Source organism: Acanthaster planci, linkage group LG10 (assembly GCF_054643075.1).
Source record: "Acanthaster planci isolate LZ-2023a linkage group LG10, COTS_SCS, whole genome shotgun sequence".
Classification (NCBI taxonomy): domain Eukaryota; kingdom Metazoa; phylum Echinodermata; class Asteroidea; order Valvatida; family Acanthasteridae; genus Acanthaster; species Acanthaster planci.
The window spans coordinates 8,134,844-8,159,331 of NC_141786.1; the positions used below are offsets into that span (position 1 = coordinate 8,134,844).

The 24,488-nt window shown below is 43.3% G+C and overlaps 1 protein-coding gene across 7 annotated transcripts in view; it reads left to right on the top strand.

Annotated features, from left to right (window-relative positions):
* Window positions 1-24,488, top strand: part of dnah8 (dynein axonemal heavy chain 8) — a 133,200-nt gene that overhangs the window by 92,261 nt on the left and 16,451 nt on the right. For all 7 annotated transcript variants that reach the window (XM_087142386.1, XM_087142390.1, XM_087142388.1 and 4 more), the window contains 22 exons: window positions 583-919; window positions 2,163-2,269; window positions 3,885-4,048; window positions 5,334-5,526; window positions 6,168-6,290; window positions 6,888-7,018; window positions 9,722-9,875; window positions 10,389-10,553; window positions 11,130-11,356; window positions 11,782-12,004; window positions 13,747-14,091; window positions 14,620-14,835; window positions 15,828-15,965; window positions 16,744-16,871; window positions 17,372-17,540; window positions 18,371-18,526; window positions 19,344-19,499; window positions 20,361-20,450; window positions 20,822-20,914; window positions 21,564-21,668; window positions 22,798-22,936; window positions 23,716-23,830. In XM_087142386.1, coding sequence (XP_086998512.1) covers window positions 583-919; window positions 2,163-2,269; window positions 3,885-4,048; window positions 5,334-5,526; window positions 6,168-6,290; window positions 6,888-7,018; window positions 9,722-9,875; window positions 10,389-10,553; window positions 11,130-11,356; window positions 11,782-12,004; window positions 13,747-14,091; window positions 14,620-14,835; window positions 15,828-15,965; window positions 16,744-16,871; window positions 17,372-17,540; window positions 18,371-18,526; window positions 19,344-19,499; window positions 20,361-20,450; window positions 20,822-20,914; window positions 21,564-21,668; window positions 22,798-22,936; window positions 23,716-23,830 — 3,674 coding nt within the window. The remainder of the gene's footprint in view (window positions 1-582; window positions 920-2,162; window positions 2,270-3,884; window positions 4,049-5,333; window positions 5,527-6,167; window positions 6,291-6,887; window positions 7,019-9,721; window positions 9,876-10,388; window positions 10,554-11,129; window positions 11,357-11,781; window positions 12,005-13,746; window positions 14,092-14,619; window positions 14,836-15,827; window positions 15,966-16,743; window positions 16,872-17,371; window positions 17,541-18,370; window positions 18,527-19,343; window positions 19,500-20,360; window positions 20,451-20,821; window positions 20,915-21,563; window positions 21,669-22,797; window positions 22,937-23,715; window positions 23,831-24,488) is intronic.

Here is a 24,488-nt window from a genome sequence, read left to right on the forward strand (position 1 = left end):
CGATAAACCTCACGGAGTGATTTAGTGAAAAAGGATCCCTAGGCATGAGCCTGTGGTGTGCTTGCCTTCGTGAGTAGTTCAGGCGTACAGGATCGTAGCTTGAAATGTTAAGGATCTGCTGTTTTGAGATGGGACAGCTGAGCCGATGTAATATCATCGGAAGGATGAGAAGCGGACATATACAGGTCAACTTGAGTACGTGCATGCACGTGTATGCGTGCTACAAATGTAGAAACAGGAGATTAAAGACAGTACTGTATTTCAGTGTTTTCCGAGCTTTTTTTCTCTCAGTACTTTGAAATTGGCGTATCATGCAGGAAAGTTCGTGCTCTCCAGCAAACTTCATTTTTGCCCCAAGTGTTGGCCAGCGATTTGGGATGCTGGCTAGCACCAGCCAGTGCCAGTCGGCATCGGTGCAACTCTGCTCGCATGTACTGTTTGCCTTTTGAGAAGGATTCCGTGAGGAATGAAAATGTCAGTCAGACCCTGACAACCTTAGCAGGTTGTAGTTCAGGTCAGACCAAGTGGTCAACAATTTATGAAGGTAGAATATCTTGTTCTTATTGATACTTCCCCATGCAGCGGACCATTGAGAGTTATGTAGACAAGCGCATGGGCAGCACCTTCGGGCCCCCAGCCGGCCGCAAGATGACCGTCTTCGTGGACGACGTCAACATGCCCATCATCAACGAGTGGGGGGACCAGGTGACCAATGAGATTGTGCGGCAGATGATGGAGATGAAGGGCATGTACAGCCTGGAGAAGCCCGGCGACTTCACCAACATCGTGGACGTGCAGTTCATTGCCGCCATGATCCAGCCGGGAGGCGGCCGCAACGACATCCCCGAGAGGCTCAAGAGGCAGTTCTGCATCTTCAACTGCACCCTGCCCTCCAACATGTCCATCGACAAGATCTTTGGTCAGTGGAGAATCACTCCTTCTTGTCCTTTTTCTTCGGGGAGGGTCCAAGATCTTAGGAGAAGGCATAATCTCAATATGTTTCTTAATGAGAAAAAAATTCAAATGCATCCCACCTCCCAACGTGTCCATTGACAAGATCTTAGGTCAGCGAAGAATGACTTCTTATCGTTCAACTTTTTGGGAGTTCCAAGTTCTGAGGAGCATTACAAATCTCAGTATACCTGCGTATAAGGAAATTCTTGAAATGCATCCCGCCATCAAACCTGTCCATTGTTATTAGTTCTGAGGAGCTGCACAAATTTCAGTATCTTATCGATGAGGATTTTTTTTTTCAAAAGGAGGAAATTGTCAACAACACTAAAAAATAATATTAAAGTTATATTCAAATTGTGCTCCATGTCAGCCAGACACCTCAAAGTGCTGTATAATGTGAAAGCAGTCACATGTAGCAACTAACAACCAGTCAACAACCAATTAACATTTATTGGAAATCCAGTCCACCGTCAAGTAATGAAAATGCGTGTCGACACATCCCCCCAGTAAACTGTAAGGGATGTTTTGGCTGTTTGCCTCTCATCTTTCTCTGCACTGCAGAGCTTTAAGGGACGAGCCACAGTATGAGTTATTTCAGGCAACACTGCAGTCTGTCACACAGTTGAGATTGTAATTAAATGTCCTTCAAACTATTTTGTCCTTCATAAAGAAACTTCCTCACAGAATTGCATCTGTTACGTTGTTTGAAATTTCAACACTGAGGAGCTTGCAATTGAGAAATATTAATCTTGGCATTAACGTTATATATTTCCTTTACACTGGTACCTTTGAACCATTCACTTGGTGCTACATGTAGAATGGTACCTCTCATGTGAATGCTCATAACTGAGGTGGATGTGCATTATGTGAAGAAAATGTCTCGAAAGTCAGGAATGTTGTCATTCTGTTTGTCACTCTTCCATTGTGACAACTGAATGTTTTATGCAAAGATCAACTAGAATCATTGTTCCAAGGCGAACAAGATGCTTTGTTCCAAGGCGAACAACATGCTTGCAGTAGAAAGGCCACTTGAGGCATTCCGAATGGAATATTCTGACCCTTCTGAATCATAAGATGATCCCCAAATTAAGACAGAGGGAGCCATTTAACTTATTGTAGAAATGTCACATTGCTCCTATTTTGTGCTGCCAATCTATTCCATTTTCATACACGTTTTAACGTGTTCAAAATGACAATCCTCGCTGCAGGCATCATTGGTTGTGGCTATTTCTGCTCCACCCGTTTCAATGAGGAGGTTGTGGAGATTGCCAAGGAGCTGGTGCCGGTCACTCGTAAAGTCTGGCAAGCCACTAAGGTATGTACAAATTGTTCAAGCTGACATTCCAATAGAACATTGTGGTCCGTTTTGAGTCTGTTGCACTTAAAAGTATCCAATAGATCAGATAAATTATCTGACAAATTCAACAGACCAAAAAACGTTCACCTGTTGTATGAAACTTTAGCTGAAGGCTTTACCCTTTACGAGACCAAAACTCCATTGATAGAATTATAACAATTACAGTATATCTTAGATGAGCATTGAAGCATTTCGTAGCAAGTAAGTCATATAGTTTGTGCTAGCACCATGCGACGACATCTCTTTCTGAGTATGTGTGGTTCTGAAAAGAACCGAACGTCGTCAGACTGCCAGTTTGTGCAAATTGTCCTGCTTGCTGGGTTTTTTTTGGCATTTTTTCTATAACTGGTCCTGTCTGCACCATGGTCGGCTGGTCTGGAATAGTTGACTAGACTAGTCCAATCATCCTCGACTAGCATGAGTTCGATGAGAGTTAGTGGAACTATGGTCAACCATGGTCCTTGATCTAACTTGCCTACGCCGAATAGTGGTTTCTTGATATTGTGACAAAGCAATGGATGATTTGAAGTGTGCACTATTCACTGAAACTGCTTGTGGAAAATGTACCAGTGAATATTATAAAGAGAATAAATAGGTGCTTGGCCGGTCTTAAACGTGGGTTTGAGACCGGCTCAGGAGAATGGACGCGACTAATTCCCAAGCTGCAGGTGAGGGCATTATCAGTGTTCGTTCTTCTGAGCAAGGTCTTAATGTTGGTTTAAGACCAGCCTAGCACATATTCATTCCCATTCACAAATACCTTTTACTCAGAGAGTCAAAAGAAGTCAACATATGATGGACTTCCAACGATATTGTTCTAAAATTTTACTTTCATTTTCCTGAACATCCCCGTCCATTTAATGGTATATTCCTATTGAAAGTTGTCCAATAGAATCTCCTTGTTTGTGGACCTGGCACACGCTCTGCGTGTTGCGTCACACGCAGACTCATGACCATTAGGGATAGAGTAAACTGTCTGGTATCCAGACACCAGCGCGTTTTTATGCAGCAGGTATTATCAGATGTTAATACACGGTCAAGTTGCACAGGGAGACTGTCTTGAGGTATTTATGAATAGACGATAAAGCCAATTACAGCTAAATGTATATGTTCAGTTCGATTGAAGGGCTACATGTTGTATGGCAAAACTAACCACCGTTACTCAACTGCTTACTTTATTTCATCGCTTTGTGCCTATAATTATACTTACCATTAAAAAAAAACGTAGTATGCTTTAACAGAAAATAGCAATGGAGGTATGTGCACCTGTATTACAGTTTAAGATGAAGAGGTGCTGGACACCTACAAAAAAAGCAAAACTTTAGAAGTGCGGGTCCCCTGATGAGATACATGTACAAAAAGATCAAAACCTTTCTGTAGTGACATATACAAGAAATAACAGGGCTCACAATATAGAAATGATATTCTGTTTAAAGCAGTGCTAAAGCAGAACAAGATAAAGAGATCAACTGAATAACTGTGTTGATGTTATTTATTCCAACATTGCATGACAGTTGCATTTCTCTTGAAGCATAGAGTGTTTGAGTTGTCTCTTGTTCCCAATTCTTTCCAGGTGAAAATGCTGCCCACCCCAGCCAAGTTCCACTACATCTTCAACCTGCGGGACTTGTCTCGCATCTGGGAGGGCATGCTGCACATCATGGGCGATGAGTGTCAAGATGCTACAACCCTGCTGGCTCTGTGGCATCACGAATGCACCAGAGTGATTGCTGACAGGTACTGATGCGTGGCCCACATTGCAGGCTCATCATTTTTTTCTTGGTCGCTTCGTCGGCAAGGTTGAAAAACTTGTCCTATTGTAGATAGTTTTAGTACAGGGTGCCTCTTATTGCATGGTCATGTTCCAATCAGCCATAATAATTCAGCTACCTGTGATCGAACATGCTCGTCTAGATGATAGTTGAGCTAGTCCAGTTCATTGTTGGGGACCAGCCTACAAAGTTGGTTTGACCACCGGGTAGTCACTAGAGGCTCTTTCCTCACCTTTGACCTCTGCGGCCCGGGTTCGAATCTCACCTAAGTCAGCATTAGTTTATCAGTCCCTACCTGATTCCATGGGATTTTCCTGGTATATGTATCGGAGGGATTTTCCTCTAACCTCCAAAACGGAACATTTCTTCACTGTTACAGTCCTCCTGTAATTGGTGCTGAATGATCTGTTGGATGAACAGAAATCAATAAACTGTTTAATGATCTCTGTGTATCAATACGCAATGGCAGTGCGATGCTGGTCCAGTGGCTGTAGTCAAACTAGTTTGCCAAACCCATTGCTACTCACCTTTTTGCCATCAATTGGTTGTGTTTCTCATGTTGTTCGTTGTCCCTGCCATTTACTGCAATCATCTTCATGTCATTGGTTTCCTTTATTTTTAACCAATTCCTGCCGGGTATTCCGGTACCGGACACGTATGCTTTATATGTGTGGCCGGGTCTCCGAACTCGGACAAAGGGAACTGGGCCTTGTAACAAAAGACCGTACTCTGAACAAAAGACCAGGCTGCTGGGCATTACCAACATTTTTTCACTCTCAAAAGTGAAGATAATCCTTGTTTTGAAACAGTATACTAGGGTTTGGGGCATTTAGAGCAAGCGGACTACCACCGGGGACAAAAGTGCTCCACTACCGCAGCAATGAGCCACACAGCACCGCTGCACGCTAATCTGGCCCCTATTGAAAAGAGGTCAGCAGTGCACTGTGCCAGGTTTGTGAACAAAAGAAAGTTACATAACACCGCACAATCTGGGCTCTTTTTACAAGGCTGCAGGCCTGGCTGAAATTCTCGGGCGTCAATAGATTTTGTCTGTCAGGCTAGAGTAGCGACCAGACAGTCCTTCGTGTGGGTGTAAGTGTCCAGTAAATGAAGATAGGAATTTTTAAAGACTTTTGAAACCTGTCCTTGTTCTGTAAACTCTCATAAAAAGATGAGGTCTATAACCTGATACGACTGAGCCAGGATGAGTGATATCCATGGTACACTTCTATCCTGTCGACACTACTTAGATTTACTAATGCTGAAGACAAGCAGTGGTTTGAGACGGCCATCAGACGCATCGCCAAGGATGAAATGGGCGAGGAGCTGGCCAAAGTCATCCCGGAGGAGCCGTACTTCGTCGACTTCCTGCGAGACCCTCCTGAACCCACCGGAGACGAACCTGATGATGCTGTACTGGAAGCGCCCAAGATATACGAACTGGTAATGCTCTTTGAAAATCGGGCTGTGTCCAAATGTTGTGGCTGTGCTAGGAATCACAAATGCACGAATGAAAGCCACTGGCCAGCTGCTCCTCGCGCATCACATAGATGCGTGTGGTACAGCCAGCCGCAGCCAAGTAGTTTGGACATGGTCTTTGGGTTATTCCCTTTGCCTCCTCAGAAAAAAGCGGCAAAGTCTGTTTTTGGTCAACTGTGAGGAACTTGGTCCATTCGAAATGAGAAAAAGAAACTTTATAAGAGGAGTTATTTTATCTTGCAAAACACAGCAAAGACCTTTCCTTATCCTTTAGATCTCTTATTTTAGATGGTCCATGAACACACAAAAGCATGCATAGTCTTGGAACAAAAAGGATGCACAATCACTTGCCTTGTATTAGTTGTACACTTTGTGTGCTGACAGATGTTTTACATCTATGCCCTATTTGGAAGTCAGGACTTGTATATATCCATAGGTGCTATTCCTGTGACACTTTCATATGTGCCTTCCGTTGCTGATAAATTGAAGGGACAGAAGGGGCGTAAAACAGAAGGGGAGGAATATTCATCAGTTTTTTAAATATGTGTCACATGCTGCTCCCAATAAAAGTCACCGTCATTGCAATCACGTCATCGTCATTACAGGTTCCCAGCCTAGAGTTTCTGGCGGACAAGCTTCAGCAGTACATGGCGCAGTACAATGACACGGTGCGTGGGGCTCACATGGACCTGGTCTTCTTCAAGGATGCCATGACGCACCTCATCAAGGTACCGGCAAGCAGATGTCTTAAAGGACTGTAAATTGTGGCTCATAAAGATTTTACAGTGATATCATAAATTACTTGACTTTTATTTCATTCAATGTCAATTTGTAATCTTTACCAGTTCTTAAATTACAATGACCCAAGCAAAAGAAATTCTTTTTTATTATGTGTTTCTCTGAGCCGTGATAAGCAGCAGTTTAGTTAAATACTTTTGAAGCACTTTATTACTCACAAATCTTTATAGAGGTTTTGCATGGCAGCTTTCTTTCAGGTCAGTGCTTTTGTTCCATAGGGATACACCTGAGTGTACATTTGTGCATAATTATAGATCCATAAGAACAGTTTTAACCTGAGAGATGGCTACCGCTGAAAACCTCTTCAAGTGCATCACCAATTCACCAGTCTTAATGCGAGCCACAAGCTATTTGTAAGGAACTTTAACAAAGATGTTCTCTTTATGATGCTTACCGACAATTAGTGGTGACGACACTTGTACAAGTACTTAAGATAACTAGTGATAGATACTTTGTGAAGTACTTTTGTGGTTCACCTGACTACAGCACAGTTCCTCAGTATCTTTCTGTTTGTTTGTTATTTGCAGATATCCCGTGTGATTCGTACCCCAGTGGGCAACTTATTGCTGGTTGGTGTGGGTGGTTCTGGCAAGCAGAGCCTCACCAGACTGGCCTCGTTCATTGCCGGGTACAAAATCTTCCAGATTACACTCACCAGGTATGTCATATAAGCATACTCGCCCTTGAACCCATCGTAGTTCTTTTTTTGCGTAAGTTGTTTTTATTCTTGTCATGGTTTCTGGTTTATTTGTCTCCCTTTGAGTTGAAAAGAGGAGCCATTCAAAGCCAAGTGCATATTTACTGGTTCTGATTGTTTCTCGACTGATGTTTTCAGAGCGTTTGGATTTAATGAGCTGTTTTCACAAAGAAATGGGTCATTATTTTAGTGTTGTTTGTTTTCTCCCAGAATGCTCGCATGCCAGTGTTACACAGTGTTCTGCGTATAGCTTACAAAATATTTCCTTTGAAGTTATTCCAGCCTAAAATCTCTGGGGTTAGGACTTGACTTTTTCTTGTCTTTCAAAGTGAAATTGGAAATTCATGCAAGGTGATGTTGATGGTTTCCTGTTGGCAATTTTCATGCAGAGTTGTCTCATCTGCTTGTATTTCTCTTGTTCAAATATGTCAGTTCCTTAACCCTTAACCCCCTGGGTGTACGTAAAATCATATTGACATTGGAGGATTTGGAACTGTTAGGGTTAATCTGGTTCATATGTGACTTCATCATGCATGCACATGTGCACCTACCACTGACTACAAGCTCAAGTTAGGTGTTTAAGTTCAGGACCAGTGGTTCCTGGAACATCTTGAATGAGCATGGTTTAAACTGTAATGGTGTCACACTTATGACCCTGACAGGCCCGTGTACTCATAATGTCACACCCTGTCTTCACGTGAAAACAATTTTAAAGCTTCCTAGGAAAGGTATGCATGTGAACAAAGTGTGATGTCATCGGTACATACGTGTAAGGCTGTTTGTTTCTGAAATTTGTTTCCTTGTTACATTCCGAAAATGAATTGTATTGTTTTTTTTAATGTTAAAATAACCTTTTTTTCTAACTTTTGTTATCAAATCTAACATTTTGATCACAGCATAATCACGCAGTTGAAGTTACTGATTCCTGTTTTCCTAACAATGGTAAGCACGCTTTCTTCAAAATTTCACAATTGAATTGTTAATGGAAATGTGTGATTGTTACGTTTGATGAAGTCAGATTCTTTTTGTGGAGGCTGGTTGATTTTGTCGAAAAAAAGCTTGATATTTTCTAAAACATACCAAAATCACATGTCATTATCTGTTAAACTTTGTTGTGTGTAAATTGTTGAACCACAAGCAAATTGTCTTTCATGTCCATGTGGTTAACCACTCGCTAATAGTATTGTTCCATTATGAACTGGTACTGGGCTGGCATTGTTTTCAGCCGAAACAACCGACTTTCAACATGACAAGACACTACAGCGACGACCCTTCATAAATTTGGACCTTATTAATACTGACCCTGGGTGGCCGGTTGCTCATTATTTGTGCAACCTTCTTCCAACATCGTCATCACATTTTGGAAACACCGAGACAATGGCACCGAGTGATATTTTGCTTCAACACTTGGCCGTGGTCCACGGCTGCTCGAGGGCGCACACAATGCACTCATCCTCCGTGGATATGATGGACTAGCACTTTGAGCCTCTGCGTGCGTGTGCACAGTCAGTGGGTTTATCGGACACGGAAGCTTGGGGTACCATTATTGGACAAATGGAATATCGGCACTCACCACAGGTCCCTGCTTTAGGGTAGAAGTAAGAGCTCTGTTCAGCGTGGTCATCGTGATAGGCATGCACATTTACATGTACCCGGAGAGGTTCAAAATGGTCGACTCTTCCATTTACTTGGGGGCGAGTTACCCGGCAAATACTTGGCTGGGAGCACCTGAGGATAGAAATCTCTTTTCAAGAACAGTCAGTTAAATACCATCGCTGCACAGATGATAGATAATACAATACGAAGAAACAGTTCTCCTTTATAAACAGTTATCAGAACAAGAGGCACTGGTAGAGGAAGTTGGCTGAGACTTCAAATTATTGTGACATGCAGCGGCTGTGCCGTATTTGAATATATGTGGGTCATCACGCACGCCTGTATAGAACATTTGCACAAACTGCGCACATACGCAATTGTTGGCATTGAATAACAAAGTTTTGATATTTCTACGAAGATGGCGTCCTATGAGAGAGATCTCTGACAATCCCTGAGGCATGGGGACAAGTATAGATGCCCCCTGTTATACATGCAGAACTGGCCAGAACTTGTTCAAACATCGTCCGTACCGTGACCACAACTCAGGAAGTCCTTGCATGTTTAAACGTGTGGCATGAGGTCGATGGAACGGAGATCTTTGGAGGTGTTCCTTCACAAATACTTCTCGAGAACAAATGCATGAAGCTGCAATATAGAAAATACTGCTTGACTAATTGACGTGCTAAAGCAAAACACAACAGCTTGTATCCGTCCCGAGCAGTATATGTTACATGATGTTTGTCATTTGATTGGTATCCTCTTTTTTTGCTAAATGACTATTTTCCCTTGCCTGGCTAATTTCCTAGCTTAGCAAGTCCACAAAAGTTTGGCTCTGTTGTAATATAGGAGATCCACAATAGTGCTTGTTTTCAAACGTGCGTTGGGTGGACAGATTCCGCGCGTCTTGATTGGCCAACACGTTGCAAACTCTTGGAGGCTCACTATTTGTGAATCGCCCATATTGGGAACAGACCCTGCAACCACTGTGAAAAAGCCTGGCCATAACATACTTTCTGTGTCCAAAGGACATTAAACGATTGCTGTAACTACCTGCTTCTTTGGTTGCAGGTCTTACAATGCCGGTAACCTGATGGACGATTTGAAGTACCTGTATCGCGTGGCAGGCAGCCAAGGCCAGGGGATCACGTTCATCTTCACCGACAACGAGATCAAAGATGAAGCTTTCTTGGAGTATCTCAATAATGTACTGTCGTCGGGAGAGGTATGTCAGTGACTAGCCTTGATCATCTTTCTGGCGAATCTCCTAAGTCCCAAGTGAGCTCTAGAGAAATGCGATAAATCACTGTTCTGGTAAATCCGATCATACCAAACTCAAGTTAAGAGAATTACACTAAGGAGTTGACTAACAATGGATATTTGGTAACATCATCACTGTGAGAGCTGATCAAGAGTGATTTTGAAAAACATATTACTGAGTTCCTCATCTACTCAGTTTCACAAGTATCTTTCTAAACAGTTGATCATTAGTCATGCAATAGACATCTCTAGTGACCACAGTAACGCTATCACTGGCCGTTTGCAATGGGCTCCATAAGCAATGGGCAAATAAGACTTTTGATTCGTGTGCAGCCACTTTTCTGAAACAGTTGGTTAAATCAAGCACGGTGCTTTCTGCCATTAAAGGAGACCATCATTAATGCTCAGTGATACATTGGTGGATTTATCTATGCCATGCCTCAGTGTCAGGTATAAAGGCCTCTGTGTCCTTTCGTAGGTGTCTAATCTCTTTGCTCGCGACGAGCTAGACGAGATCACCCAAGAGTTGATATCGGTCATGAAGAAGGAGTTTCCCCGCAGACCCCCAACCAACGACAATCTCTACGAGTACTTCATCTCCAGAGCTCGCAACAATCTCCATGTTGTCCTCTGCTTCTCTCCTGTAAGTTCGCTCGGCTGTATAACAGTCTTTAGGTAGGACTTCATAGCTGGAAAATGTTCCCCCACTGTGAGAAATCATTTTCACATTTTTGGAATAGAAATGAATACCCTGGGAACAAAAAAAATGTAAAAAGAATTTCCACTCCCAGCTTAAAGAGCACGTCTAAGGAAAACATGTTTTCCCTGATTTTATCTGTTCAAATAAATATGGAAGCATCCAAATCGAATGTCAGCAATGGTTTATCCACTATGAACACAGGGCGAGGGTTCCCCTCGTTTTCTGTTTTCTCCGAATGATGCAATCTACATTCAGAATTCGCATCTTGGCATGAACAGAAAAAAGCCCTTTTTAGCTTGTTATAGTCGAGCTCTGAAGACAAATGACACTGGGTTCGATTTGGATGCTTCCATATGTATTTGAACAGATAAAATCAGAGAACATTTACTTGAAATGCACTCCACCTGTATCAATGTCGAAGTCAAGTCTACTGAATCTAAACCTGAGTTTGTCCAGTTTGAGTCCGAGTCCTCAACCGATATCTCAAGTGAATGCGTTGCTTTGTTTTATCATGTTCAGGTCGGAGAGAAGTTTCGCAACCGTTCCTTGAAGTTCCCGGGCTTGATATCGGGCTGCACCATGGACTGGTTCACCCGCTGGCCCAAGGACGCCCTGGTGGCCGTGTCCAACCACTTCCTGTCCAAGTTTGAGATTATATGTCCCCCCGAGACCAAGCAACAGCTTGTGCACACCATGGGAGAGTTCCACGATGGAGTGGCCGAAACTTGCACCGACTATTTCCAGAGGTTTAAACCCCCTGTTTTTTCAATTTCCGTTCTTGTAGTGTTTGCTCTGGAATCTTTCCCATGCACACTTGGCTGACATCAAAGGGACTGGGTCCTAGGGAAGATAAGGATGACCATCTGATTTTAGATTGCAGTGTGTGTCAAGTGTTTTCAGAGTTGTACAGAAATGGCTTTCAATAAGAAAAATGCAGGCAATTTGCATTGCTTGTCAGAAATCTGAAGTGAAAACGCCAGGTGTTTGCAATTAAAGTTTGCCAACAATACCCAAATTTTATCAAAATGGAATGGTTCGGAATCGACGGTTTCAGATGTTTTTCAGACATGGGACGTTGCCATGTGAAGTGCCATTTTTGGCTACTGGACCCAGAGATTCTGTCAAAATAGTTTGAACCTCATTGCCTTTACCTCCGTATTGCACTTGATAGGTACCGCCGTCAAACCCATGTGACCCCCAAGTCCTATCTGTCCTTCATTGACGGCTACAAGACCATCTACCAGGAGAAGTATGACCTGATCTCGGAGCTGGCACGCCGGATGAACACCGGCCTGGACAAGCTGATTGAGGCCAGTGAGTCGGTCTCCCAGCTGTCCAAAGACCTAGTGGTCAAGGAGAAGGACCTGGCTGTGGCCTCTGTCAAGGCTGACAAGGTAAGGCCATTAAAAACAACGGAACTCAGTGAATTGCTAGGGCTGCTTGGGAGGAAATCTTGCTGAGCAGGTGTATGTGCTGTTTGGTGGGAAATCTCGCTAAGCGGATATGTGTGCTACTTTGTAGGAAATCGTGCTTAGCATGTACGTGTTGCTTGCCAGGTGTCACAAGCCGGGTTCTAACAATTTAGGTTTGGTGTTTCTGGAACACCTCACTGATGAAATCTTTGAACATATTTCAATTTTCCCAGAAAAACATTTATTCACAATATATACACGACGACCGAACCATACACCGATACTTCTGTCTTCAAAGTTATAAGGTGATCACCTACAGTTCCAACCTTTTTGACCTGTATGTGGCCACAATAAAGATAGATCACATTACAAATGCTACTGCCAGTGTCACTGATTGCGCCTTGGACAAACTCTCTTGGGCGTTTCCCTTGTGGAGGTTTTTACTCAGTCAACTGGGCGTCTCTCTGACGGTGGACGATGCAATCTCAGTTCAGTTCAGTAGGTTGCTGATCAAAGTAAACTGTAACTCCACTAAAAGGAGCCAGTTTTCAAGACAAGAACTGTCTTAAAAGCCTGACTCCCTTGGCTGAATATGACTGGAAGCAAGTCCTGGCTGATCAACTAGGTTATTAAATTAAACTTTCGTAACAGCTATCACTGATCAGAATTCTTTCGGCTATCGCCAATGTTCAGGGGAAAATCTTTCCCCACCAAGACCCACTTGGGCTAACACTCTCCAAATACTTTTTTGTGCTATCAATAGCACCACCGATCTGAGCTCCCTTAATTTCTGGCATGAATTGACCAGAAATTTTCTGATTCAGTCCCCCACTGGAACTGCCCATAAAGCCCTTCATGTGTTATGTAAAATGAAAGCCCACATTTTTTTCAAAACTTTCCTGCTACAACCTTATTGGGAGCACCACACCCCAAAACTCAATCCAATTATTAAACATATTCGCCTGACTGTGCTATGCAGGCAGATCCTGATGTTAATGAATAATCATTTACACAAAAATACGCCCTCTTGTGACATCAGGCAATCTTGCTTAATTAGCATACGTATATGTTGCATGATAGAAATTCTTGCTTAGCAGATGTGTGTTCTGCTTGGCAAATGGCAGGCAATCTTGCTTAGCAGTCTTAAAGACTTTTTTAGGCTTCATTCTGCCATGTACCATTGAATTACATACACACATTAAATTATATTGTTGTTGACAGCAAAGGGTTAAGTCAGTCAGTAATCCAGTGGAAGCAGCGGCGTAGCGAAGGCATTTTCTTTGAGGGGGGTGTGCCAGGGTCAATTTGCCGACTGGTCGATGTACGTCAATAATTGATGACGTCAATTTCAGTTTCATTTGCCGACTGACCCTTTATTTGCCGACTGAAAAGAATTCTTGGGGGGTGCAACACCCCCCCCCCGCTCACTACGCCGCTGAGTGGAAGAGCTACCTAAACTAGATCAATCAACTGGTAATAGCCTAGAGAGTGATCTTAGCATTGCATCCTTCAAGGTAGATAACATTAAACTAAATGTGATGAAAGGCTGATCTGAAAATAGCACCATTGGACTAGTGGCTTCATGCATCTCACATAGATGCACCTGCAATTTACAGCTTTTACTGAGGCAATTGGACACGACCTAAGTTCCAGAACAACATGTTGACTGAACGCACCTTACTCTTCAAATGCTGATTACCGCTGTGCAACAATATATCTTGTAGGTGTTGGCCGAGGTGACGGTGTCCGCCCAGGCCGCCGAGAAGGTCAAGAGCAGCGTGCAGAAGGTCAAGGACAAAGCCCAGCACATCGTGGACGAGATCGAAGCTGACAAGGCTGTGGCCGAGACCAAGCTGGCTGCGGCCAAGCCAGCCCTGGAGGAGGCGGAGGCCGCCCTCAACACCATCAAGCCGGCCCACATCTCCACCGTCCGCAAGCTGGCCAAGCCCCCGCACCTCATCATGCGCATCATGGACTGCGTGCTGCTGCTCTTCCAGAAGCGGCTGGATGGCCTGACCTTGGATCCGGAGAGGCCGTCGCCCAAACCGTCCTGGGGCGAGTCCCTCAAGGTATCGAAGGGGAGCTAGTTTTTATCAGTGATCCAGGGAGTCCTTCAGTGCAGCATATTGTGGGGGTAAACTGAATGGGCTTTATTTTTCTGGACCAGGACCTTGACCATTTCAAATCACGCTCCCCGAATTCACTTTATTTATTGGACACGCTTGACTCGTGCTGAATAATTTTAGAATGCCCTGAAACATTCCAGAACCAACTGAGTCAAAAGCAATGTCATAAGCATGCATCATGTGCTCATGCATGGAGTGCATCGTGACATTTTTGTGTTTGCGTGTGGGAATTGGGGTAAATATAGAAGTTGTGTTTCCTTCCAGATTCATCCAAATTGTAAGAAAGGGGTCACCAAGACTTGATGAGGCGACAGATGTCATTTTTTTAGTAACAAAATCTATTTACCATTGACAAAACAGGGGTGTCTTGTCAGTAACCGATGTCCAAATTGCTCCAACATTCTAACCAGTGAAAAATAAACTGAACCTGAAACCTGAAAACGATACGCTCTCCCTTTGCAATACTCCTAGGTGATGAGCGGAGGTGGGTTTCTGACCTACCTCCAGACTTTCCCCAAGGACACCATCACCGAGGAGACAGTGGAGCTGCTGGCCCCTTACCTGGAGATGGAGGACTACACCCTAGCCTCGGCCAAGAAGGTCTGCGGTGACGTGGCTGGTCTTCTGTCGTGGACCGTGGCCATGGCGGTCTTCTACAGCATCAACAAGGAAGTGTTGCCGCTCAAGGTATGATGCTGTTGCAATAATTGTCCCATAATTGACCAATCATGATTGTAATAACAGATTTTCAGTATTTCACATCGGGAGATAATAAAATGCAAATCGGCAATATGGTTTAACTTTCCGTATTTTACACCACAATTTTTTTGCTAAGAAAAAAAAAGATTACAGAAAGATTTATTGAAATACAGGGCCTGTACCCGATCTCTTCTTGTTAATGTCTTTTGTGCAGTTACATTGCCTGAAGCAGCTTTATATTTTATGAAAGGGTTGATGTATATTTATTCCAAATGATACAGTTATTAGAGAAGTTTCAAAAAGCTCTAAGTAAGGAGTGCAGTCCTCTGCCTGTGACTTGTCTGTCATCAAAGCCATAAGTCCTTGAGTGGCCTGCCTGACCAAAACCACAGAGTGGGGGTCAGAGACTGTGTATACAAATACTGATAGCTTTATTTCGGGGAGGTTGTGGGGAAGTTATTCAGTAGCCTTCAACATTCCACCACACAATCTTCCACAGTTTATCTTCAACTTATCCCAGACGAGATTTGAGATGACTCCTAAGCTGTCTTCCCTAAGGCTATTGTTCCCATTGTGTTCCCCCTGAAAATCTGAAAGGAATTCCAAAGATTCCAAAGGGGTCCCTCTTTGCCACATATTGTGCATTATATGTCTTGTGAAAGGATGGACTCAATTCTACCACTGATTTCAACCCCAAGATATCTTCTTCATGGCACTGATTAACGTACAGAGCAATGACAATACACCATACTGTCATGCGTTTGGTAGAATTCTTGATTGTCTGTCTTTTTCCGTTGTGCTACATTTTCAGCTTGATGTTTAATTGCAATTTACCCGATACGGATTTTCTATTCACCATCACTGTACTTGTTGCTTGATGCCTTTTGCACACTAACAATTTGAAGTACATTGCTGACCTACGTAGCCATTGTCATTGTGGATTGCACATCTTACAAAAACGATGGGGTTTGTGTTTGTAGGCCAATTTGGCCGTGCAAGAAGCCCGTCTGAATGTGGCCAATAGCGAGCTGGCCAAGGCCCAGGCCGTGCTGGACGAGAAGCAACGAGAGCTTGACGAGGTGCAGGCCAAGTTTGATGCCGCCATGAAAGAAAAACAGGTGGGCAGCCAGTCCCTCTTTGACAAGAAGTAACTCCCCTCCCTGGCCCCGCCAGCATTGACAGGATAGACCATGAGACAATTTGCAGCCTGGAGCACGGTGGATGTCACCCAAAGACTGTAGATTTCAAAAGAGAATTGGTCGTGCTCACTCTGTGTGCCCTGCAGCAAATGAAAATGAAACCAGTTTCTTTCCTGTGCTAAATGCATGCCATCTACCGTTCCATGCACAAGGCGAATACCACTGGACTTGGCATATTTTCCCCACTTGCCAGCGGTTAAAACTGTGTGATTCATCTAACGGAACCTGGCAAGTTTGATGGTCAGGTGGTCAAGACTTGTCAGCAAAAAGCTGAACTGATTGTTGGCACAGAAAGCTTTGAAACTCAACAGTAGTTTCTTGGCTCTCAGAAAGTATTGAGCAAACAACATTTGCAATATTATTTTAGTATTGAAAAAGCTCTTGGCTTAAAGGCTAACTAGATGTAGCATAGCATCAATGAAATGAGCAGTTAGGATGAAAATCTTTGTTTGGGTGACCTTCATGGGGACAGTACCTCAGAACTCCTCCCATTCCCCGCCATTGCTGTACCCAAGTTGCTCAACCTCCACCATGCTGCACTCTAAAGATGTGAAATATTTGGTTTGTGAACAAAACTTTTCTTTATTTGAGTAATGAACGAAAATCTCCAATCATTTCATGAATGTGCAATATTCCACAAAGGGCGTGAAATGTTTGTACGTAAGCCTGACCCAGCTCTGTTTTCTTTGAAATTCAGGACCTGCTGGATGATGCTGAGAGTTGCAAGAAGAAGATGCTGGCAGCGTCTGCCTTGATCAACGGACTGGGAGGAGAGAAGGTCCGATGGACCGAGCAGAGCAAAGAATTCAAAGCTCAGATCAACAGGTCAGGAGGCTGATGCCTACCGTTAAGCAGTGTGCTCCTGCCGTGGCTAACTTTCGGCAGAACAAAGTTTGAAATGCGTAGAGATCAACTTTCAGGATTAGGGGGTGCGGACTACAGCTCAAAGCATGAATCCAGCTAAAGTGGAGTTTGATTTAAAGTGAACTCAGTTTCTGCTGAGTGTACCTGTAATGTTTTTGTTCATTCATTGTCGTTAATCACTCAGGATTGGCTCAGCTGCAGATATTGTCTTGTTCAAAAATTGCGTTGGCCCACCCTTAGAAGCACTAGGCAAACTGCTACTTATCGCTGTACCCTCCTTCATTTTTTATATGTGAGGAGTGAAACTACATGTAGCACTCTCGTACGACCTGATCTTCATTTGTTTCAAGCCTTTTGCCTACAAACTAAGCCAGTTGGTGGGTCTTTGCAACACGTTTTGACATACAGTGGAGTCAACCCCTGCCAAAGCAGCGGCACTGATTTTGTTTTGTTGTTTCCAGGCTCGTCGGTGATGTTCTGCTGGCCACGGGCTTCCTGTCCTACTCCGGTCCCTTCAACCAGGTCTTCCGCCTCAACATGAACGAGGACTGGATGAACCAGCTGACCTCCAGAAAGATCCCCTTCACCCAGAACCTCAACATCACCAGCATGCTGGTGGACAACGCCACAGTGAGTGCCCCAGTCTATTAAATTATGCCTCAAGAGTTCTTCTTCCTCTCTGTCATCTATCACAGAAATTCTCTTATCACGGAAAAGTATTTGCAGGACTGAAAAAGGTTGCTATCCAAAGTCAAACAAAATGTCCTACAAAGTGCATTTCTTGAGCTGGATTCTCAGCTGTGATTTTTTGCTCTACGCAAATTTGCTAAGTCGTATTTTGGCTCGGCAGTTCTGTGAACTTTGGACCTACTTGATCGTTTGTTACTGGAACTGTAAGTCCTTCCCCTCCTTTGCTCGGTTGCAGACAAATCCTACCTACACGTGAGCAGTTTTTGTAGCACACTTGTGGCAGGTTGTGTGTCTGTAAATACATTCCAACTCTATTACATTTCAAAACATGTGTGCAGGCTTGGTTCTGAGCTTTAATGCTTGGCTGCCTTACAGCCTGAGTGTTGAATATTGCCCTTTAGTGTTGACAAAGAGACAAGACCTACACTTTAAAGCTGTTGCCCCTTGCAACATTAAAATCAATCCGGTATTAAATTTCAGCATTGTACGCAAGGGTAAAGTAAACATCAAACATTAGCCAATTCAGGCATTAAACACGTTTGTCAGAACAAAAGGGGATGACACTTTTCGCATGAGACAGGTACAGAGTATCTCCCTGCGTCTAATCTGACCCTCTGCATAAGTGCGCCAACCACCGAGCATTGTTGCTACATGGCACTCAACCCTCTCTTGATGTCATTTGAAGTCCATTTCCATTGGAAGCAGAAGCTGTAAACACTCTTCACCAGGTGCACTGCCGCTAACCAGTTCCTTGTATTTCTTGCCAACAGATAGGAGAGTGGAATCTACAGGGTCTGCCTAATGACGACCTGTCGGTGCAGAACGGCATCATCGTGACCAAAGCCACACGCTACCCGCTGCTGATTGACCCGCAGGGACAAGGCAAGGCCTGGATTAAGAATAGAGAGAAGGAGAACGGATTACAGGTACATCATGGCCAACTCCCCACAAAATTTTCATCTTTTCAGAAGTCTGTTAGGGAACGTTTCATAATTACAGAAGGCGGTATTTACTGCGGTACCGCTGTATTTTTGCGGTACCAGCATTAAGCCCTTTCGGGTAACTAGTGCGGTGCCGCTAAAAAAACAGCGGTACCGCAATAAATACCGCCTTCAACAATTATGAAACGCTCCCCTATTGTCTCGGCAGCGTTGGATGCCATCAATACGCAACAGTTGTGCAAACTATGTACAGGAAAAAAACAAAGGCAGGAGGTACAAGGAAGGGCCCCATCATACCAGTCAGTCTATGATGTCACACCTAACAAAACCACTGATGACCTGGAATGAGCTTTCTCAGTGCAGTATTTTTGGAAAATCGCTCAGACTTCTAAATATAATGATTTATCACCCTAACATGCGGTTTGTCCACTCTCATTGCAAACAGTCCAAGAGGAGATCAAATTATTATTGTGGCATGTAAATCTGCCACCGCTCTCATGTGTCAGTGAGTCCATAGGATTTGCATTCCCTCAAGAATGCTGGAACAGCAGATGCCCCTACGGACAAGCTCTGTAGTATTTTACCAGAGATATAGAGGTGCTTTACCATATGTCTGCCTGTGTATTGTTTGTTAATTCAATTGATGTTTTGGTATTCAAACCCTTCAACTGTGGTCATACCTTCAAGCGGCTTGCCTTCCTATCGTAGGATGCAAACCGCTGAAACTAATAGAACTTGGAATCAGGACAATTCAAGTGTTGCAATTATTTTGGTTGACAATCTTCTTTTTATCTCATTTCAGGTGACCTCACTCAACCACAAGTACTTCCGGACTCATCTTGAAGACGGTCTGTCCCTGGGTCGGCCGCTGCTCCTGGAGGACATCGGCGAGGAGCTAGACCCGGCCTTGGACAATGTGCTGGAGAAGAACTTCATCAAATCGGGTTCCACCTACAAGGTGAAGAAAAAATAAGCTTGTGTTCCGGTGGGAAGGAGACCTGGGAGGGTGTGATTAAATATCAATAAAATATTGCATCCGTTTCCCCCCTTTTCCCTTAATTAAAGGAAGCTGCAATCGATTTGTGTTAACACAGGCCTTCAGAATGCCCTTTTGTGTCTCAGTTCACCTTATTTCCAACTTTTGTTTCGCTATTTCAAAGGGTATTTTACTGCCCTTGAAGTTTTTATGCTAATGATATTTCCATATTCATGTGCAAAACTGTGATGTCATCCCAGGAAGAATGCCTGAATGTTACACTGTTTGTACACAAAAGAGTCCTGCATTTTTGGAGATCTTGCATGACCATTTTTTCTCCTCTTTGCTGATTAATACTTGCTTGTGTGCATAGCAATAAGCCAAGATCCCTTTCTCAGAGATATTTTCAGTAAGTAAATTCAGGATCCCAATTTTAACAGAAAAACCTATGCACTGAAATGTGTATTCTCCAGGATGACAGCAACACAAAACAGCAACAGCGCCCTTAGTTGTCCAGGAAAGCATGGATAATTTTAAGTGTTTAAAAAGTGCACTTTTCAATGCATCTAACCAAAAAACCAAAGGCGTAAAATAATTTTCATACAAGAAGAGTACAAAGTTGCAAAAAAATTGTGTCTAAGAAAAATTCATTGTAGCTTCACTTAAATCCTGAATGAATGGCTCAATTTGACAACGACTATAGTGTAACATGAAAGTGGACAAAGTTAATCCTCATAGTGTGTCTTGAAAATCTTGAACACCTGCGGTGAAATAAAAAATCCCTTTTTATTGCAAAGGGAACATTTCTTTGAGGGTTTTCTCGCTACCTTGACCTTCTTGCAGGTGAAAGTAGGAGACAAGGAAGTGGATGTAATGAAGGGATTCACTCTCTACATGACCACCAAGCTAGCCAACCCAACGTACACACCAGAGGTCAGTTGTAAATTGTACACTCACCGAAAGATCCAATTCTGTGGTGATTTTCATCCTCTGGGCTGGTTTTCGGGGTTTTTGGTTTCCACCTCCTTTCCCACATTTTAAATTCTTTTCCCCTTCCCCCGCCCTTTGCCTTTTATGCGTGTTCCAGCCTTTGGCTGTTCCTGCGCTAAAACCTTTTCGTTTTTTGACACCATATACTGTTTGTTATTTCGGTGATCTTCCTGGCCGTCCAATCTTTGTTCATAACCATTCTCTTTTCTGTTATGTCCTCTTGACTCATTGTGTATAGTTTCCCCAATCTGTTGTCGTAGTCAGTGCTGTCTTTTCACACAGCAAGGGTCTTTGTTGTCTTTGTTTGTTTGTAGGTGTCCGCCCGCACCTCCATCATCGATTTCACCGTCACCTTGAAAGGACTTGAAGACCAGCTCCTGGGCCGTGTCATACTGACAGAAAAACAGGTTCATTTTATCGTCCTTTTTACCCTGGATCTTCAGTTGTGCAATTTAACCCAACACCTCTAATTCCTCAATTTTAGAATAGAAATATTTCTTAGGAAATACCATTGAAGTGGAAGGTTTATAATACACCCAAGATGAACTTGATTATTTAATATTGAAGACCTTTATCCATTTCTGTTCAGCATTTGTCTAGAGATGATCATTCAGAACATGTCATTTTTTACATTCAAAGGGGTATAAACTTTTCTAGCATTGTATTCAGGGGCAAATTTCCTAGAGCTTCTTAAACACAAACTTTGCTGAAGCGCACAAACTTTGCTTAAAAAACAAAGGTTACCAGCTCAAAATCAAAATGTGATTGTCATGCTAACCAAAAGACAGGTGAGTGCCATTCAAAAACAATATACATCACGTGGAGCTTTGGCTGGTAACCTGATTTGTCAAGCAAGGTTTTTTCACACTCAAGCAAATTTTGTGCTTAAGCAGCTCTATGAAATTGGCCCCAGGTTTCAGGGACAGTTTATTTTACACCTCATAATAAACCGAATCTTTTGTGGACAGCGTTTACCCTTCAAAGCTTCCGTGCCATCTATGTGTATACAAACGGGCTGTCTGTTTGACAGCTGAGTCTCTCGTGTGTTTGATACAGGAGTTGGAAGCAGAGCGGACTAAGCTGATGGAGGACGTGACGGCCAACAAACGGAAGATGAAGGAACTGGAGGATAACTTGCTCTTCAGACTGACCAGCACGCAGGTGAGTCCACACACAGCACGCTGTGGCCCAGCAGACAGGAGTAAATGCCCAATTATTGTCCTCAGGGCACTGCTCCTCTCAAAAACAACAAGATCACCCCATAAAGATAGTATGTGCAACCTCCTGAAGGCTCAATGCAGTAACAGGGGTGTGAAAATTCAGCTTTGTAGCTGATTTCAGTTTTTTGTTTTGATGTTGACCCTGAATTTCAGCTTTTTTGTGCACCTGCTGTGTACAAACGGACGGGGACTTCTTACATTTCAGCTTTTTGCTAGCTGTTTTCAGCTATAATTTTAAGTTGCCACTCGCAGCCCTGAATAAACAAAACCGGTTGCAATGACAGAATGAGAAATTGCTTTAGGAGATGGAATCGGAACCCTGCTTTTCCTCCTCTAAGGGTTAAAATGCTAACCCCCTCCCCTTGCAGAAAAACCTCAGAATATGAACATGCCAACTAGACATTGGCTGTAATTGTCAGCCTATCAGGATCCATTTTCTTGGAGTTCTGCTTGGTAAAAGGTTGTCCAGAATCGGGCCGTCATGTATCATTTCTCCCTGCATACATGCACATGCATTGCATACAACCCAACTCAAGACCTCACAAAAGAATGCTCAGAATAGTTGCTCCTGTGGATGCTGAAAGTCAAGGGTTAATAAGTAGAACATGAATATGCATGCTAATATGCATATATCATGCATATGTAACAGTGGTCAGCAGTGCTGCCGCACACAATGCATAGCGTGGTTGGACCATAGAGCACATAATGAGCAGGGTGTGGGCGGAATAAAGTTCAGAGATTTTCGGGGGACATTGAGCAAATGGGCGGGACTGTCTTCAGGACCTTGTATGAATTCCCTCTATCAGTGACTGTGGGGTAGTGCAGGGCCAATGCTCACGGGCCAGGAAAACAACACAAACTCAGGCTGTGGATCAGATGAAAGGGCTTCTTGGACTGATTTCATTTCCTTTTTCAAATTCTTTTAAAACTTGTGGAATCATTAAAAATTTTACACCTGTTCACAGGTCTCTGGAAAATTTTGTTTCTGAAGGGAAATTCTTCTATTTCTGACGAGTGGATTAATTTCCTATGTGCAGTAAATTCCACGTGCCAATGATTGCATTATCCAGGGTTCTCTGGTGGAAGACGAATCTCTGATCTCTGTCTTAGCCACCACCAAGGAGACCTCGGAGGAAGTGACCGACAAGCTGCTGGTAGCCGCCGACACTGAGATTAAGATCAACGAAGCTCGGGAGGAGTTTAGACCAGGTTGGTGCCCTCCAAAACCAAAATCTGAACTTCACTGGAGAGACTTTCTCTTGGTATACAATACTTAAATTTACTGATCAAAACCAAACACACTGAGAAATAGCACGTGAGAAATGGGTTTGCGGGTACGCCATGGAATCAATCTCTTTTGGATGAGGTGTGGTTCTTAAAAGAACCGGTGAGTATAAACTTGACGTTTCGGCCAGTGTGCTCTGGCCGTCCTCAGGAGAGTGTGCCGGACTGGAGTGGATAGCTGGTTGCACTTGGAGTGGATAGCTGATAGCACGTGTTGTTGTTGAGCCCATCACAAGTCCCTGCAAGTCCGTCAAAAACCCATCACAGCTCATCCAGTCTTGAATCAAAATCTTTTAACACGGACTGTGAAGAAAGCATTCCTCACTGTTCACCCTGTTGGTTATCGTTGGTCTTGTGAAATTACTTGAGTGGACTTAACTACAACACTAGAAAACATTAAGCTATGTTATAATGCAATGGTATACTGACGTTACAAAGGATTAAATGTGTAGATGTTTGGTTCAGTCGCAAAAAGAAATGTTGCAGCTCACTTCAGGCTTGTTCATGCATGGCCCGCAGCACAAGCTAAGGAATACAGTTTGTGTGTACTGTCAATTCTTAGGTTTGGGTATTTTGGAGTAAGTTTATCCTGCTCTATGAGGAAGGGAGAAGCATAAATCCCAGTTAGAGGGTTTGCAACATCAGTAAAATGATCAGTTGTCTTGGTGATTAAGATTTGGACATCTGGCCATTGTTTTTGGTAGTCGCCTCAAGAGGCAGCATCCTTTACTTCTTGATCACCGAGATGAGCATGGTGAACATCATGTACCAGACCTCCCTCAAGCAATTTTTGGGCGTCTTTGATCTGTCCATGGCAAGGTAGGAATCCTTTTTCGACAGAGTATGTTGGCGAAGATCCTAAATGCTAACCTTGTTAGCAGTTCGTCTGTTTTGAGCCCCTTAGTATCGTTTATGGTGTCAGTTCGTCCTTGCACCAGCAGACTCGTTTTCAGGTCTCAGGGGAATGGTTTTGGACATAAATTTCTTTGGGGTATTAATCCTTCAGAGCTAATAATCAAATAGAAATGGATGGCTCGTTGATGATGCATTTTAATACAAGTTTGACAAGAGCCAAACTATTAAAGAAGGTTTAGTTTAGAGTCTACCAGTAGTTTAACTGGTTGTGTTTATATTCCATGCACTGTATCTAACAGTCTGAAAAGCCCAGAATGGTCTACTAAGTGCCACCTGTTCAAGACAGCACTCATTTTTATCGTAGGGACAAAGCCACAACTTTCATTTGATGAGTCATTTCTTTGATCTGCTTTTCCATGTTGGAAACCAAGTCATGTGAAGTTGTTGGATCAGAATGTTGGCAATCGCTATTGGCTGCGCACACATGCGGCAGATGGCGCTCTTGAAACCCACCGATGACATTCCTTTGAGCATCCTGGTGCCAGCTGATTGGCTGTTCCTCATTTACTTAATTTACATATTCTGGGTAGGCTGGTAGACTCTTTCAAGTCCCTCCACTGTT